The sequence below is a fragment of the Triturus cristatus genome, chromosome 1_2 (assembly GCF_964204655.1).
Source record: "Triturus cristatus chromosome 1_2, aTriCri1.1, whole genome shotgun sequence".
NCBI lineage: Eukaryota > Metazoa > Chordata > Amphibia > Caudata > Salamandridae > Triturus > Triturus cristatus.
This window is the reverse complement of record NC_140580.1, coordinates 372,573,074-372,590,868: the sequence shown is the minus strand read 5'-3', so window position 1 is coordinate 372,590,868 and position 17,795 is coordinate 372,573,074. Positions and strand designations below refer to the sequence as shown.

Here is a 17,795-nt window from a genome sequence, read left to right as displayed (position 1 = left end):
CCCCCCTCAAGCCTTCCACAACCCTACAAGCTGTGCCTGGGCCAAATCAGCCCTTAAGAAGTGAAGTGTCATCTGATTATATGAGGGTTGCTGTATACTTTTAATTATTTATTGGGGATACTGTATTTATTGAATTTTTATCTATTTATCGCTGCACTATATTTATAGGTCCACAGGACTTGTTGGTGTACAATATTTATTGGTACAGTATTTATTGCCTCAAAGTATTTAATTGTCTGTATATATTGCACTTGTATTTATGCCCTGTTATTTATGATCACCCCTATTTATTTCATCAAACAGCCAATATTTATTTGACCTGCACTAATTGAAACTTGTATATTGTGATTGACCTATTTATTTTTCCAATCAGCAACTAAGAGAAAAAGATAAAGAAAGAATATTTTCATAATTTTTACGGTGTAGAGTCGTTTTTGGAACGGATGCACGCATGGTTATTGTATGGGTATATTGTATGCTTAGCACTGTGCCTGTTTCCTGACCACTCGAGCCAAGCTACCACAGTGTGTTCGAGGAGTCCACCACCACCCTGCGGAGTGGGAGTGGGCTGTTTCCAACATAAATGTATTGATCTATCTGATGATATAATTAACTGGCTTATACTTAATATAATGTTTGTGTCCTGGCTTTCTGATGATATAAAAATCAATAAAGAAATTAAAAAACAAAAAAAAGAATCCAGGCATTTCAACCTCATGTTCACCTTTACCAGACGTCGCAATCTTTCATCTAAAGGATTGTGGTGGAGTGATTGGGAATGATGGCATCATACTTCTGCTTAATAGCTCGTGCTCATTTCCCCATGACATCAGTACAGGAATGACTTAAGAATATTCATGCGACTGGAAGAATATGGTGAATGTCACCAACAAAGAGGATAAACTCTAAAGTGGTGGGCGCTGGGAAATGATGAAAGGATGGAATTCAAACAGCCAGTTTCTGTGGTAGCATTAACAATGGATACATTGTGCATAGGTTGGGGGTTGAGCAAATAGTTTGTAAGTAGAAGTTGAGGGGATTGTGGAAGACCCAATCGGACGGCGTACCTGAGTTGAAAACGTTACACTTTGCACAGGAGGCTTTTCAAAGCCAGGTAAAGAAGTCTGTGTTTCATATACAAACCGTGAACAACACCACGATGTTGTATCTCAATGAACATGACTTGGGGCTATCTACATTGTTTTAGTAGAGTTTGCAATAGGTGAATCGCAACCAGATTTATTTGATACATCTATCTGCCAGGAGAATTGAAAGAACCGGCAGCTGGGTTAAGCAGATAGGGACACATATCCTATGAGTTCATCTTGATCAGGACTTGGTAAAACGTGTTTGCAATGTAGGGAAAACCGAACAGACTTCTTTTCATCCGGTATCCTCATCCCGAGACACAAGAGTACATGGCCACGGAGTTGATACGGGACATTTATTTAGGTTTTTCCCCTTGTACCACTTTTACCCCTATTCATCAAAAGTACATAACACCAGCCATGACATTCTTTCTAAACGCTACACAGGAGACAGAAAGCCATAGGACCTCCTCTAATGCCCATTTCACAGCAGAGGCAGTAGAAGTCGTCAGCAGACATATAACTTGTTATCTAGCATTATGGAAATGATTAACTTGATCTTAGCATCACAGTTAATGTCCCATATAAGTGAGAGAAAAAACAAAACCCCGTGCATTTGCTGCTGCATTTGCCACTATGCAGTTATAGCTGTGCTTCACTTAAGGTACCCTTGTCCGCTATTCGTGAGCTATTTATGCAAACAAATGGGACCCACGTTAAATCCATTTTCTGTATTCCAATACTTAAAGCATTTTGTACACAGAATAAAGAGGGTCTTTCTCTCCTACACACTACCTGTCCCATTATAGAACCTACATTTGGTTCAAAGAGTCTCATATTGCCTCCATGTTAGCAAAGCATCAGCTAATTTTTAAATATCTTGTACTATAAACAGCTTTTCTGATTGCTGCCATTTCTCTGCAGGCACAGGCAGTGATTGTTGAACAGCCTTATTTGCAGTGCAGTCGTAGTGGGAAGAAATCCAAAATTCATTCCACAGATGGTTTTTAATATCCTTGTCAGTCAAGTGATCTGTTTACAAGGTCGTTGCCTAAACCCAACTAACACTATGTAAAAAAGCTTTGCAAAATGTCTGTGTTAGAAGGGTGGTGAAGTATTACTGGAAGAAACTAACATTTTCAGACTAACACAAAAATGTTACTCGTTCCCCACAGATGAAGGGAAGCCAGTCACTAAGGGAGTGTTTACAAAATAGATTGTACAAACAAGACAGCATGTTGCAATTTGGCAGGCAAAATATTGATTATGAGGCCCAAAGCACATTTAAGAAAAAAGAGAGCCTTTTTAGCTAACAATTGAGATGAGTCCCTTAATGGCATTTTAACAGCAGCAACATACTCATTGACAATTGTATTTAGAAAACATTGTGTGGCTGTTCAGCCAGGAAAGAAGCTCAGTTAAGACACAGGGTAATAACGTTGTAGGCTTTTTCACATTTTTCACTCCTGCTGCAGCGTGTGAACCACAAATGGGTTCACCCTGAAAAAGAAATTAGTTACATGATTGTAGCAATAGTTTAGCAGCTAAGCAGCTATAAACTGTTCTAGTTTCACATGCTAACACCCACCACCCTGCTGAATGGTGTAGTGCATGTTACACAAAGGAACCAGCTATTCAAGCAATGTAGGAACCCATCAAACATAGGCACAGTTATAAAAAGAAAAGTGCAGGGGCCTAATGGAGCCCGCCATTGGCTTTAATGCATGTGCTAGTTGCTGAATACCAAGACTACTTTTCATCACTCTACACTTACTGATTCTTTACCTCACTGTTGCAGGTTCTTTTTCATCTTTGCTTTTTCCCTTTGTCTGGTTTCCTATCCCTTTCTTCCTCTTTTTTCACTTCAGTGTCTTGCTCTCTTGCTCTGGTGATAAAAATAGTTTTTGCTCCCAGGAAATACTAGTACCAATCACAACATCCTCCAGCACAAAAGTACCAAAGGAGATCCTCTCTCAGGGGAAGTTGCATAGGAAAACCTGTAAAAACGTACAGAACAGGGTACCTTGAATTTGCCACCAAACACAAGTCGTTGGCTTTGATTATGCCTGTCCTGGGTCATAAAGACAGACGAATATGCATATGCACTCATAAACCCATAAATATTTTCATCTATCTAGTGAATGCATTGCCAACATTGAAAAGTCACACCAATGGGTGCTACTCTGGTGGCTGTCTCTCCTAGGTTCAGGTCTTTATTTAGAATGTGACTCCAGTGTATCTCAGTTGAAATGTTTGCAGTTGATGGTCCAATACTAAACAGATGGTGTCTGTGTTATTCTAGCCAGAGTCTATGGGTCTACAAGGTACAGGGAGAACCAGGCTGACAAATTCTTGGCTGTCAGTTGATCTGTTCATCCCTATACATTCTATATATTGCCATCCACTTGGCCCATTTAATTCCCATGTCTCTTGATTCATGGGAAAGGTATCTGTTGTTTCATTTCTCCCTCCTCTTGACTCTGGTCTCTGCAAATTAAGGGCACAGCATGCAGGGCCGGCTCTAGGGCGGTGCGATTGGTGCTACCGCACCGGGTGCTGACTCTTTCAGGGGGCGCTGCGTTTGAAAGTATTTTATGGCTTTAAAAGCACCTGCTGCTGCATTGCTGGCCTCTGCAATTTTCATACAAAAATAAAAATGTCAAGCTAACACGGTGATTAATGTTCTTCCTGGAGAGAGAAGGAGTTTTGTCAAGTGGAAGTTTTAACTCATTTTATGGTAGCGCAGAGGGTTAATGTGTCTGCTGCAAAGAATGTGTACCATGCAGATCACAAAGTGCATATTGTTTGAATAGGTCAGTGCTTTTGTCAGAGCGATCCTTTTCTTACAAGCAGTGTAGATGTTAAAATCCTAACATGGAACAGTGAACTAATAACTGTCATCAAAGAGCTGCATGCAAACTGTAAGGTATAGATTTGAGCATTATGATTTCCTCCGTCTTTCATTATTCTAATGTTTCAAAAATGGTTCATTTCGTTAAAAACAAATCCTTGTTATTAAATGTAACCACCAACCATGGAATTATGTTTTAAATTCTGAGTCTGTTCCTCTACAGACTAAGCTCTCTTGAACTATACTGTCTACCAGAGTGAATGACATGTGACTCACCTTGTAGTCTTCTGGCTTATGTAACATTTTCCATACACGAATTTACACACATAGGATTGTTTGTCTCTGTGTAATGTGTGTGTGTGTGATGTAAAGTGCTTTTACACCCTACACTGGTATAGGTGGCACTATATAACTAATTAAATACATCTGAGAGAGAGTGATGATGGAGACTTGAGGGGGCACTGTTAAAGGGTGGTAGTGAGGGAGCGTGTGGGGGGCGACCCTGGGGGACGCCAACAAACATTGTCACACTGGGCTCCACCAGCGCTAAAGTCGGCCCTGACAGCATGTGGGTGGAAGGGAGGCACAGCGGGAAGAGTGCACGCCGGTGTAAACGTGGCATGAAGTTCACTGCCAGTCAGATTTCTACAGTAACATTTTATGCCATTTTAAACTCTCCAGCTTTTAACCTCTGATTAAAAAGTTAACATCTGGAGAGTTCTTCTTCTTTTCAGTATGTCATGTATGGTCCTAAAGGATAACCCTTCTCTTTTCAGGTTCCTTCATTAACATCTCCCAGATGATCGCCTGTGTCGGACAGCAGGCGATCAGCGGGTCCAGGGTGCCAGATGGCTTTGAGAACCGTTCTTTGCCCCACTTTGAGAAGCACTGCAAGGTAAGTGTCTCCCATTGACTTTTACACATTTGTTTTGTTTCTGGCCCAAGAGGGACATTTACATGACATGAAAGGCAAAAGTGGGCAGGATTCTACACTTAGCTATAAAAAGACATGCAAAAGCACTGTGCTCGTGGGAGCGGTTTGGGTGCTTTTGTCTTCAAGCAGGGTTTCTGTTTGACAAAGCGGTTTAGAAGTTTTTTTATTTTTAAGTAGCTTTGAGTAGTTTTTAAACATTTATCACACTGATGCAAGGGCTAGTGTAGCAAAGGGACCTGAATTGCAGTCTAAATTATTTCTAGGGAGGTGTGTGGTATACTTAGCAGGTGAGTAAGTCACATGAGGCACTATATATAACCGCAGGTGATGGCATCCCTGAAACATCACGTACCCCGAGACACAGGTCATTGTGAAACACCCAGAATCACTTAGACTTTACCAACGTCCTTCCTTCAGCACTCTCAAACAATCTGTGGAGTTCTGGTGATGAAAATAAGCTTTGCTTCCCATTTCACTCTATCGTTTGATCTTCTATTCATTTGCCTGTTAACTACAGTAGGGTTGATGGCATATTTCCAAGGTCTTCTGGGACCTGGACATCTTCCATGTACACATTTTCATCATGTACAGCTTTAAGTTAGTAAATAGTTATTTCTTCTAAGCTTATGTATCCTGGTGCGGGACCATAAGTCTGTGTGTAAAAGAGCACCAATTTGCTACCTTCAGAGTATGACAGAACCTATAGATCTTTTAGCAAACTCTTCCAGGTGAAGTGTCAAATGGCTGTTGTTTCTGTGGCGTCTCCTCCCATCACTTGCAGATGTTGCTGCTTATGATACCCCAACAGCTCCAAAGAGATCATGTAATTGGCAAATGCTGCACTATAAAAGAATTGCAAAACCTAACATAAATATAGTTAGAGATCAGATCAGCATTTACTGCTTGAGCACATTTCATATGTTAATTTCAAATGATCCATAGACAGCTGCCGGAAAGATTACCAGCAGAAGAAGGCTCTGGTGGTTTGATAAACTAAAGCAACCATTATAGAGATTTCTTTTTGCTCCAGATTTGAATCTTGACAGGGCTACTCAGCCTTCAATCCTCCAGAGGTTGACAACCTAGAACTGTGTAACTAAAACATGTTATTGTTATGTAGTTGGCCTCAAGACAGCCCACGGATTGTCTGTGTTTCACAAATATACTTTATGGCACACTACTTTGTTGATTTGCATGAAATTATAAGCAGTATGACTATGCTTATTTAGTTGCATGGAAAAAAGCTTAAAATCTGATGGTCTAGCACCCCTGTTGGTGGAAATCTAATTAGAGTATCTGTGATTCCTGAATCTAGATCATATTGTAAAATGAACATTGCCTTTATTCGAATTGTGCATCACATTGTCCCTACTGGGATGTTGTCGGACATTGTCCGAGATTGCAGCTTGGGGCGCCATGAAGAGAATTACTTTTTCCAGTGTCTGTGACATCCCTTGCTAGAGGGTTCCAGCTGTTAAGGTGCTGTCTTGATGAATATGTGTCCACAGCTATATTTGTCAACTTTTTTTTCTTCTGTGCAGCTGATGTCCTTTTTCTTCCATCTCTTCTTCTAGCTACCTGCTGCCAAAGGCTTTGTTGCAAATAGTTTCTATTCTGGATTGACGCCTACTGAGTTCTTTTTCCACACCATGGCTGGACGGGAAGGCCTTGTGGACACTGCAGTAAAAACAGCAGAAACCGGATACATGCAGGTAAGCTCTGAACTGGCTTATGCTGTATTTCAGTTTCCTAGATATGATTGAGGCTTTTACCATTCAGTATTGTGAGCTGTATTTCTTACTAGAGTTCTGTTCCGGCTTCTAAAATTAAATAGTGGCGAAAGTGAAAAGAAAAGCAAGTAAGAGATTACCTGTTCATCATTGTAAGATGCTAACCATTCAGTTCAGTAAGGAGCTCCTTGGAGAAGACTCCAAGACTTCTGATGCCTCTCTTCTTGCGTAGCTATGGAGATTGAGAACTGGCGACTAAGTACTGGTATCTGATAAAGACATCTAGCCACAGATTCCTTAACTTCTGAATTCTTCCCCGGCATCAGACTGGACCCGGAAAAGAATTTCAGTAGTACCTCTGCGCGCCGGGGGACTGCGCCATATGCCTCCGTGATGACGTCGACTCCCGTTGGGACGTCAGTGGAGTCATATAAGTCCCCTTTGGCGCGCAGAAGTCCGCTTCTTCTTTTCACGCTGCAACGCAGATCCAGAGAAGCGATTCATCAGGCCAGTTTTTCTAGCCGACTTCAACAGTTTTTGTCGGTTGGGAACAGTGTGCCTTTTTCCCATGTCGTCAGGCTTTAAGCCTTGTTGGTCATGAGTGTGACAGATGTCTGCTACAGACCCTTATTCCATTTGTGTGTGGGAAACACCACGATTCAGTTTTTGCGATTCCTCCCAGAAGCTGAAGCCGAAGGCGCTCAAGGAACGCTGTATGAAGGTCTTGCTGGTGCATCTGTCGCTGTCCTCGGAGACTACACGGCCTCGGTCTTCATCTACCCATTCGGAGGCACATTCATGGGGCCGATCTAGGAGCTGGAGCTCATCACAGGGACGTCGCTCTCCTTCGACGTCTCAAGGTAAGCACAGGCAGTGGAAGTCTCCCTCTCCCACAGCTCCTTCACTCCCTGATTGAGGAAGGCTATACACGACTCCACACCGCGCCTGCCCAACTTTCCGGGAGCCGGGGCATCGAAGGCCCAGATGAGGGAGTACTATAACTCTCTACATCTCATCTTTGAGCCCTCACCTTCCTCTGGAGTGCCGCCGTCCCTAAGGAGGTCAGTGGAGCCACGCCGTTGGGTTCGTCCTCTGCAGCGGTTGGGCCTACAGAGTCGTTGGCTCCGCACCAGACGGCGTGAGCAGGCTCCGCTTCGACTCTGGCGCACAACCCTTCTGGGCCTCCACCTTCTACATCCATCCTTGATCAGCCGACTCCAGGAGCAATGTCGCGGGCGCAGATCGAGGCCGTTCCATCTACTTCGGAGAATCACCTTCTCGGCATCGGACAAAGTCCGGTGCCGATTTTATGGAAGCCTCTATTGGGAATATTGTCTTACCGCTTGCCTCTGGTGATGACACAGAGGAATTGGGGCTTTTGCTTTTGGAAGAGAGTTGGTTGTCTGCACTTGTGGAGGCTAGTGTACTGGAATCGTCATCAGTTTTGGGATTTCCTTCCCTCCTAACGTTGCTACTGAGGTAAGTTTCACCTTTATAGAGATTCTTAGGAGGGTGGCTGTGGTATGGAGTTGCCGGTAGCGAAATCTACTGATTCCCTAATTGATGTGCTTTATCAGGGTCAGCTAGGGGTGGAGCCTGCTGTTCTCCCATATAGTGAGGCACTGTATGACATATTGTTGGGTACTTGGGCTAGGCCTGATACAGGGGTTTCAGTGGGTCGTGCTGTATCTCGCAGGCACCTGCCTGCTCCTGGAGATCTATCTTGTCTCCTCAGGCATCTTATTTCTTGTAGTCTGGTGGTACAGGCTGCGTCAGCCTCTCAGAATATGGATTCTCTGCCTAATGCTTCATCAGATAGAGAATCTAGGCGCAAGATTCCTGTGGCAGACATATTTTTTCATCTACTAGTTCTGCTTTAACGTCCACTAACATCTTGTGGTGTTGGGCATTTTTCTCACATTGTGGGATTCCTTACGGATTGTGTTGCCAACACTTCCGAATTACCTCTGACCTAATCTTGAACAGCTCGATAGGGATGGACAACAGGCAGCTGAGCTGATTATTAGATGTGGCATGGATACCACTGATTCGGTAGGTCGGGCCATGGCATTCTTTCTGGCACTACATTGTGTCTAGTTACGGACCTCAGGTTTTGCAGAAGCGGTCCAGGCTGCCTTGGTCGATATGCCCTTTGATGGCGCCCATCTTTTTGGTTCCCAGGCTGACTCAGCTTTACGGCATTTCCGTGAGACACAGGCCTAACTTCTCTTTTTCTAATTATACACCTATTTTGTTCTTTCCCTTTTCCAGGAGGGATATTAATCTTTGGTTTTCGATAGGGTCGGCCATATTATGACAGTGTCATGGTGGTTTAAGCTCCACCTGTTGATGACACCCGATGTGGTCTTCCTGGGGCAACAGGCTTTTTTGTTTTGAAAGAACTGTCTTTGACAGATTATGGGTTACGGGGTTACCTATTGCGTACGTTTCTCATCCTTTTTTGCTCTGATGATGGGCTACATGCTCAAGAGGTTAATGACTTGTGATATTTCTTTGGGTTAGAAAGTTTACCTATGTCGCATGCTTATTTGGAAGCAGTTTGGTATGCTGGTATGCATTACTTTTGACTATCAGCATCTCTTAAAGGTACATCTTGTTTATGCTCCTTGTGGGACCTTTTATTCAGAGTGTATGTTTGTTATTTGCGTTCACTCTGGATTTCTACTTTAGTAGTCCTTCATTGGGCTGCGGACCTTGTTTCAAGTTTTGATGGGTGCACTTTTCTTTTAATTTAGATGCTATACGGATTAATTTTCTGTGATGTGAATTTTGACAAAGATTAGGATGCCCTATGAGGGGTTTCTGCCGCCTTTACAACCCTGTGTGTTCCTTGCCTGTGCATGGGGTTACAGTCCCTTGATATCTATGTCTTTCTGAGAGGCTTTACATATGTTAGGTTCAAGGTCTCTATTTGGTGGTATGTCAGTATTACTAATGATTATCCCCCATTTCTGGATTTTATGTTGTATACCTACTTTCATTTTGGAAACATGGTTGTTCCATGAACACCGCTTGTGAGGTTATCTGGGATGCAGTGTCAGGCTTCTATGGTTCTTTTCTTCCTTAAGAATATCCTGAGTTTTCCATCTCATATACTTTGATATGCTTGATGTAGTTGCACTTCTCCTATTTGTATTGGGAAGTTGGGTGTTCGCTGTCTCCTTGGGGACATTTTCTTCCTCTAATCAGCAATTACTCCTTGTGGTTTACAGCCTTTTAGGGTTCCATAAAAACAATATATATATATTTTAAGTATTTATATGTGTATATGAGCACTCATCTGATCTATGGGAAGATTCTGGTTCTGTCTGGTATACCTGATGGTCATATATTTTAATTTGATACCGCTCGTTGAGATTTCCATGGAATGGGTACTACTTCATTTTGACCTATTGAACCAAGTGTGGTCGTAGGTGCTGTTGATGAGGTTTCGTTCTCATGTGTTTTCTTTTAGGATAATGGTAGTACCAGCCTCTCGGGATACTTTGGGGCAGTCGGCATTATCTTAATGACTAAGTCGCCCAGGGTGTGCAATTGAGGGTTGATCCTTCTCTCTTTTTGTTTTTGTTTCATTTTTCTGTTTTATAGGTATCATGAGCTAGATTTTCACTTCCATTTTATCTATAGGAGAATATGGTGTATACGCAGGTGTAATTTACCTTTGTTATACATTTTTAGATATAGCTCTGCTATATAGAGTAAAGCAGGATATGTTTTATATTTTTGCAAATTTTAATATGAGCGTCAGTCTGCTACTGTTTTCACTGTAAGTTTTATCTATAGCTGTATGACATACCTTGTAAGTGTGTGTGTGTGTATGTATATATATATGTGTGTATATATATATATATATATATATGTGTATGTATATGTGTAGAGATATATATGTATATGTATATATGTATTTGTGTATATATATGGTATCAATGTATGTACGTCAATTAAGGACTATAAAGTTTTTGGCATTTTATTGATCATTATTTGTGGCAGATTCATATCTGTGTAATTGCCTTTTTCCGTCTCTGCGGGTTCTATGCGTTGTGGAACCTTGTAGTAGACACTATGTAATGATGCTTCCCTCAAGGATATATTTTGATTTGCATCAGTTCTTACACTTGGTTTGTTCTTTTCAACTCTGCGGTGAATATGTTTATTCTTGGGGTTCCTTGGAAAAACTTCCTTAAGGGGGTAGGTAATTGTAGTTTGGATGGCATTCGTTATTGCCTCTGGTCCATAGGCTTATTTCACCCATTGGAGGTCATGTACTGCTGTCCCTCTGTGATCTGTTGTCTTCTGACAGTGTTATTCCATTGCCCTTGCAGCATGGTTTTTCTTTCCGTGCCTGTAGGGTTGTTCTTAATCTCATTAACTGTGGTCCTTGCCACAGCCCATAGGCTCACTTCACATTTTGGGAGTCTTGCACCATTTTCATGCTGTTGACTGTTGTCTTTTGACACAGTATTTTTTGCTACCTTTGGGACACTGTGGTTCTGTGCCTGTAAGGTTATTTTTACTTGCATTGTCTGTGGTCTTTGACACACTTTTTGTAAGAAGTCCAATGCTCCTGTTCATCTAATTCCTACGCATGTCTGGTCTCTGGTTAAGCTTCGACCAGTTGGTTCTCTCTGAGAACTTTTGTAGGATTAGTTTGCAGACCCTCCTCCGGGTGGATATAGCTATGATATTTAATTCAAAAGTTAAGGAATTAGCGGCTAGATGTCTTTATCAGATGAACAAGTTACTCACCTTCGCTAACACTTTTTCTGGTAGAGATCTAGTCTAGCTGCAGATTTCTTAAAGCCCTACCCGTCCTCCCCGCTCTGCAAACGATCTGTAGTATAAGGGTCAGACCCTTTTTCAGCACTCGTTTTATACACCAGTGATCACTGTTTCACGTAGTTGTGTGATTCAACAAACCATTTGGTTGTTTTTTGTATATTCTGGTTTGGTATTACTATACCATTCATTTCCATATTCTGGTTATTGTTTTAAAGATACATTGATCTTTTTGGGCACATTGTTTCCACAAACAGTTTCTATAGTTGCTCAGCGTTGTGGAGTGGAAGGTTTCACAAAAGAAACTGACATCCACACTCCGGAGGGGACGTATGACTCCACTGACGTCACAACTGGAGTAGATGTCCTCAGTCGTAAGCCACCGTCCCCCGCCCACAGGGGTTCTGCTGAATTTATTTTCTGTATCCAGTCTTACGCCTGCAAAGAATTCAAAAGTTAAGGAATCTGAGGCTCGACTATGTTTCTGCCAGATAATACAAGGTAAGTAACTTGTTCTTTATGATTAAACTACAGTCCACTTAATTAGGAGCTTCAGTTAGTAGGTTATGAAATTGTAGTTCCAATGTGAGAATTTAAGTGCTGACAAATCGAGTTGCCATTTTAGTATTGCTCTAGAATTGTTGCCTTAGTTTTTAATTAATGAGACCTCTACTCCCTTATGACTTCAGTTGAATTCTGTATGAGAATATGATGCAACAAGAAGAAGCTGCTCATTATCCTCAACAGACTACTTCCTGAACTGAAATTGAGAGTAAGTTAGGAGAGTAACCTATTCTATTCCTCACAATAAGACATGCAAAAGGGTCAAACGTCCTTTACTGTTTCATTTGATTTTCCGAGAGTGAAGCCGAGCCTTTCCATCCCACATGTGGGTTTCCTAGTGAGGGACCTGTGTGTTTTAACAATGGCTAATTACATTTGCTGTTTATATAGTTTATCTATGTATGTCATTGTCACTGAATTAGATACAAGAGACGTACTAGTGAAATCTTCAGGCAGTCATTGCAAATGTAGCTTGTATTTATGTATATGATGTTTCTGTAGCGGAAACCTAGCCAAAATGTAGCGGAGTGCTGTACATGTTCAAAGACCAGAATAAGGTCAATGAGTAATAGGAGAGGAAGCAGAATTGTGGACTGTTATTTTATTTACGTAACACTGATAGTTTCCAAATCGGCCATCCTAACCCCATCAATACAAAAGGATATGGTTACAGGCAGTAGAACTCAAATAGAGTGCAGAAGGTGGTCAGGACAGACCAGTTAATACAACTGCATACAATTCTGGACAAATGTCTAAAAGGAAATGTCTTCAGTCGTTTTCTTCAGTGCTTTTACATCATTTTCATGTCTGTGATAAGTCGCTGCACATAGCAAATGCAAGTAACTCAGTGAGCAACACCCAAATCTGGTTCTCTTGATGGAAGGAACATGTATTTGATAAAGTAGCTCATTACATTGATTTTTCGGGAACCTAAAGAAGTATTTAATCTTTTCTGAGCCATGGAACAATCTTCCGGGGGTCTCTGTGCCAAAGTGCTAAATGCAGAGAACTTGACCATGAAGCTCCATTTGTTTTCAGGCAGGGTAGTTCCTTTAATAAAGGGCAGAAATGTGTTCCCGGAAAGCTGATTGGTGAGTTATACAAATCACATAATTCTCCTAGTTTAAATTTGTGCATTTGTATCTTAGGAAGACCAATTAGGGAAGGACTTTTTAATAACAAATCTTAATTGATGTGGCTATGAAAATGGTCAGCATTTGAAAATAATACCTTTTGTTTAAATTTCTTTTATTAATTTTCAAGACGAGATTAAACAAACAAGCCAATATGCTCTTAGTTCATCGGAATGCAATCCGGCAGTGAAATTATTACATCTGGCAAATTGTATGACAACAATAAAAAGGAACCCCCTCCCTCCCTCCCCACCCCCAATGCAATGGGTATACCTCTATGACCTGGGAATGTAGAGGTCGAACAAGAGTAGACCCACAAGGGTGAAGTCACTAAGTAGCAGGAGTGTTAAGGGCTGGTTGCTTAGGGGGGTCTGCAAGTTGCAGGAGCCTCAAGTATTTGGGGCAAGTGAGCTCTGTGAACTCTGACGTCAGTGAGAAAAGGCTCCCACAGGTCGTGGAAGGAGGCCCCTGGAGGTGTCGGAGAAAGTGAGATCTTCTCCATCCCCAATATTCCCCACAATCTATGGAGCCACCCCACTCGAGTTGGGACCGTCTTATTACCCCAGTGGGCAAGTATGTTTTGAACCGCTGCCCCCAGGGCTAGTGCCATCTGTTTACCCCTCCGGGATTTAAGGGGGAAAGTAATAGCGTTTGGAAGGCCCAGAAAGACGTATACTGGGAAGCGGGGGATCTGGGTATCAAAGTGGGAGTCGACATCGTCGGATCTGCTGCCAATATGCCCCTAGGAAGGGACAGTCCCACAGCAAATAAGTAAGGGTACCCAGCGAGCCGCAGGCTCCAACATTGCGGACTGCGAGAAGGGTTACCTCTATGAAGTCAAACGGGGGTTGGGTACCAATAGGTGGCCACTTTAGTTGCTGTCTCGGTGGAGCCTAAATTGCGGGCTGTCGTCGGGCCCTATAGTAAATGTTCCATTCTTTCTGCGTAATGGCTCAGCCCAGCTCCCCTTCCCAGCGCAGCTGACCTGGAGTCTTCCTGGCTGTAGGGGTGTGTTTGATAAACTTATATAAGTCTGAGGTCAAATGTGTGTCGTGTTGTGTGAGCAGCCATTTCTCAAATGAAGTAAGGTGCCTCTCCGTGCCTCCCCCCCCCCCCCCCCCCCCCGCACTTCACAATGTACAACCCAGTGTCGAACCTGTAGGTACCGATTACGCTCCGTTTCCAGTATCCTGATCCTTGCAAAGATCGGTAAAGGATCAGGGCCCTGTAAGATCGAAACAGTGACCTATAGAACGGCATGCTTCCTTAGTCCAGTGTCGGAACCTCGCAGAGTCCAGTCCCGGTGTAAAGTCAGGGTTATGGACTATAGGCGAGATCGGAGACGGAAAAGTCGTAAGCCCTCTAGTGGCAGCGACCTTGTTCCAGGCCAAGATGGTAGGTTGAGTCACCTTGGAGAGGTACAGGTTCCGAGGTCTCCCTGCGTGCACGAGGAAGGGAACCCCCCACAGAGGCTGACCAGCGAGAGACCTATCTATAAATAGCCAATGCTTCTCAGACTCCAGGCGAGACCACTCAACCAGTGCTCTCATTTGAGCCGCCCGCCAGTAAGCTTGTAGGTCAGGGACTCCCAAGCCCCCATCAACAGGATCTCTGTAGGTGAGCTCCCTACATAGTCGAGCCCTTTAGTCCAGCCAAATAAAGCGTTCTGTGTCCCTCTGCATTGAACGTATGACTCCTGCTGGAGGCACTAGCAGGAGTGTATGGAGTAGATAGAGGATTTTGGGTAGTATCATAATTTTCACAGCTGCTATGCGGCCCAGCAACGATAGCGAGTGTGGTCTCCATTTCCGGAGGCAATCTCTGACCTACCGTAGTATTGCCGTGCAGTTTGTCTCATTGGTGGCCTGTATAGTAGCGGAGACTTGCAAACCTAAATAAGGAAGTGAGTCACGGGCCCACTGGACAGGATAGGATCACTGTAACAGCCCAAATGTCCCAGGCTCCAAGGAGAGCTATAGGGCTTGTGACTTGTGCACATTAATCTTAAAGCCCGATACCAATGTGAACCTGTCCAGCTCAGCCAGTAGTGCAGGTAGAGATTCCCTAGGGCGCTCCAAAGTGGCCATCACGTCATCCGCGTATAAGCAGAGTTTGTTTTCCGTCTCCCCGAAACGTGCCCCCGTGATGACGGGATCGTTTCAAACTCTTTAGGCCATGGGTTCCATATACAGGGCAAACAGGAGTGGTGGCAGAGGGCAACCCTGCCTCGTCCCCCTGCATATGGGAAAGGTCGTCGAAGCAGTCCCATTCATTCGCATCGTGGCAGTAGGATTCGCGTAGCTACCAAATACCCAGTCGATGAAACAGCTGGGAAGGCCAAAGGGAATCCGCGTCGCCTGGAGGTAAGGCCTGTGGACCCTGTCAAACACTTTCTCAGCGACGACAGAGAATATCATTCGTTCCGCCGGGAAACGCTCAGATCTGTCCACTAGGTGCAGGAGCCGTTTTGTATTATCAGAACACTGACGTCTGGGTATATTAACCCAGGTAGGTGGTGAGAGAGTCTCCTCGCCAGGATCCTGGTTAAGATTTTTAAATCCACATTAAGGAGGGATATAGGGCGAAAGGAAGCACACATACGCCTATCCTTACCCGCCTTGGGTATTAACGTAATCAGCGCCTCCTGCATAGAGGGTGGGAGGGGGGCGGCAGGAGTGGTCCCAATCGAGTTATAGACCTGCACCAAGAGTGGAGCCAGAACTGGGCAAAACCTTTTATAGAAGACCGAGGAGAAGCTGTCTGGGCCGGATGATTTATGAGGTTTTAAGCGAGAGATAACGGAGATGACCTCTTCCAGCCTAATGGGGGCTTCAAGCTCCTCCGCCTGACTCTGTACAAGTTTAGTCGTGGAGACCCCCTGTAGGTAGCGGGCCAGGCCGTCCTCGGGTAGAGTCTGGGCCGCATACAGGGTCTCATAGAATTGCCGGAACGTATCTACAATCTCGTGATCAGTGTCATCGTCCCGTCCCTCTTGGTCCAGGATCCCAGTAATGCGAGACATCTGTCGCTGTGCGCGTAACCTGTAAGCAAGGAACCTCCCGCACCCATCTCCTCCCACATAGAATGCATGCTTCAGGTGAAGGGCTGCGTATTTAGCCCCATCTATATCCAATCCCGCCAACTGTGCCCTGGCTGCCTTAAGCTGCTTCCAGACTCTGGGCACCCCTGTCCGCTGATGAATTTGCTCCAATTCGACAACCTCCCCAGATAGTCGCTCCCTTTTGTCCCTCTTATCTTTGTCTGCTGCTGCGATGCCCAAAAATTCCCCTCTGACCACCGCTTGCAGTACCTCCCATAGGGTTGTTGTAGAGATTGTTGGGGGAATCATTGAGGTCCAAGTAGTCGGTAATACATTTATTGATTTGCTGTACCACCAAGGGGCGTTGTAGCATCGTCTCACGCAGGCACCAGAACGTTCGAGGGGGCAGTCGGTGGTGTAAGGACAGGGATATCCGCACCGCCGAATGGTCAGATAGGGGATAGGGGACAGGGAAGGATCTCCACCTCTTGTGTCTGCTGCGTCAGTGTGTCAGATGTGAGTACATAGTCAAACCTGACGTATGTCTTATGGGGATGCGAGTAAAAGGTGTATTCTCTGGACCCTGGGTGTCGCAGTCGCCAGACGTCTGTAAGTCCAGCCTCCGCCAGCAGACGTCTCCCATTCTCGGAAAGGGCCCCAGCCTGCCCCCATCACTGCCCTGATCGGTCCACTGCGCCATCAAAGGCCAAGTTAAAGTCCCCCCCCCCCCCTCCCCCTAAAAGAAAAGTTCTGTCTGGGAGGCAAGATAGCTCATGTACCACTTCCCGAAGGAACACCTCCTGGCCTTCATTAGGAACATATACAGTAGCTATCGTGAGGGTGTGCGTGCCCAGGGTGAAGGTGTGTGCCTGAAGTCTAGCCTTAACCTCGGCCTGTTTGCTGCCTACCCGGCCCGGGATCTTAGCAGAGACCAGAATCGCCACCCCTGCTGTCTTAGAGGCCCAAGAGGTGAACAGCTGGTAAGGAAAGGCCCTGGACCTCAATCTATGGGTGTCTGTTGGCAGAAGGTGCATCTCCTGGAGCAGGCTAATATGAGTGTCCAAGTTTTCAAGGAAGGACAAAACAGCCCACCTTTTGGTAGGGTTATTCAGCCCCTTAACGTTAAGGGACAGGATATTAATGTCTACTGACGTGAGAGGAAACCACAAGGTGTGCTAGTAACAGCTGCCCCCACCTGCAAAAGCGAATATAAGGCACAGACTGCAAATACCATCAACCCGCTATATCTGGAGGAAGGAGGAGAAAACCCCGGAATCCTTAATAAAGAACACACAACTAAAAACATCAACATGTGAAGTCCACAAATGTCCCAGGAAATCTGCCCCATGGAGAGTCGTGAGATGGTTAGCAGGAGCCGCCCGCTGCCCCCACCCCGCACAAGGCCCAGCCAGCTAAGTCAATATGGATCCCATTAGAATTGAAGCTAGCCTTACCAGAGCGGCAGGCTTCAGTCTGCGGCAGTTGAGTCCTCTGACAGAGAGTTCAGCACAGCCTTACGTTCTTTAGTCATTGCCTCCGGATCAGGGCGAAGACGCAAGTGAGATTTCCCAACTCGTTGCCATCTTGCCAAACTGTTGCGATGCCCAGTGGGAACCTCCCTCTCTGGACTGTCACGGTCGTCTTCTGGTAGGTGAAGA

The 17,795-nt window shown here is 44.4% G+C and overlaps 1 protein-coding gene across 2 annotated transcripts in view; it reads left to right on the top strand.

The window, feature by feature from the left end:
- Positions 1 to 17,795, top strand: part of POLR3A (RNA polymerase III subunit A) — a 316,237-nt gene that overhangs the window by 191,129 nt on the left and 107,313 nt on the right. For both annotated transcript variants that reach the window (XM_085604841.1, XM_085604831.1), the window contains exons 18-19: positions 4,716 to 4,834; positions 6,448 to 6,585. In XM_085604841.1, coding sequence (XP_085460967.1) covers positions 4,716 to 4,834; positions 6,448 to 6,585 — 257 coding nt within the window. The remainder of the gene's footprint in view (positions 1 to 4,715; positions 4,835 to 6,447; positions 6,586 to 17,795) is intronic.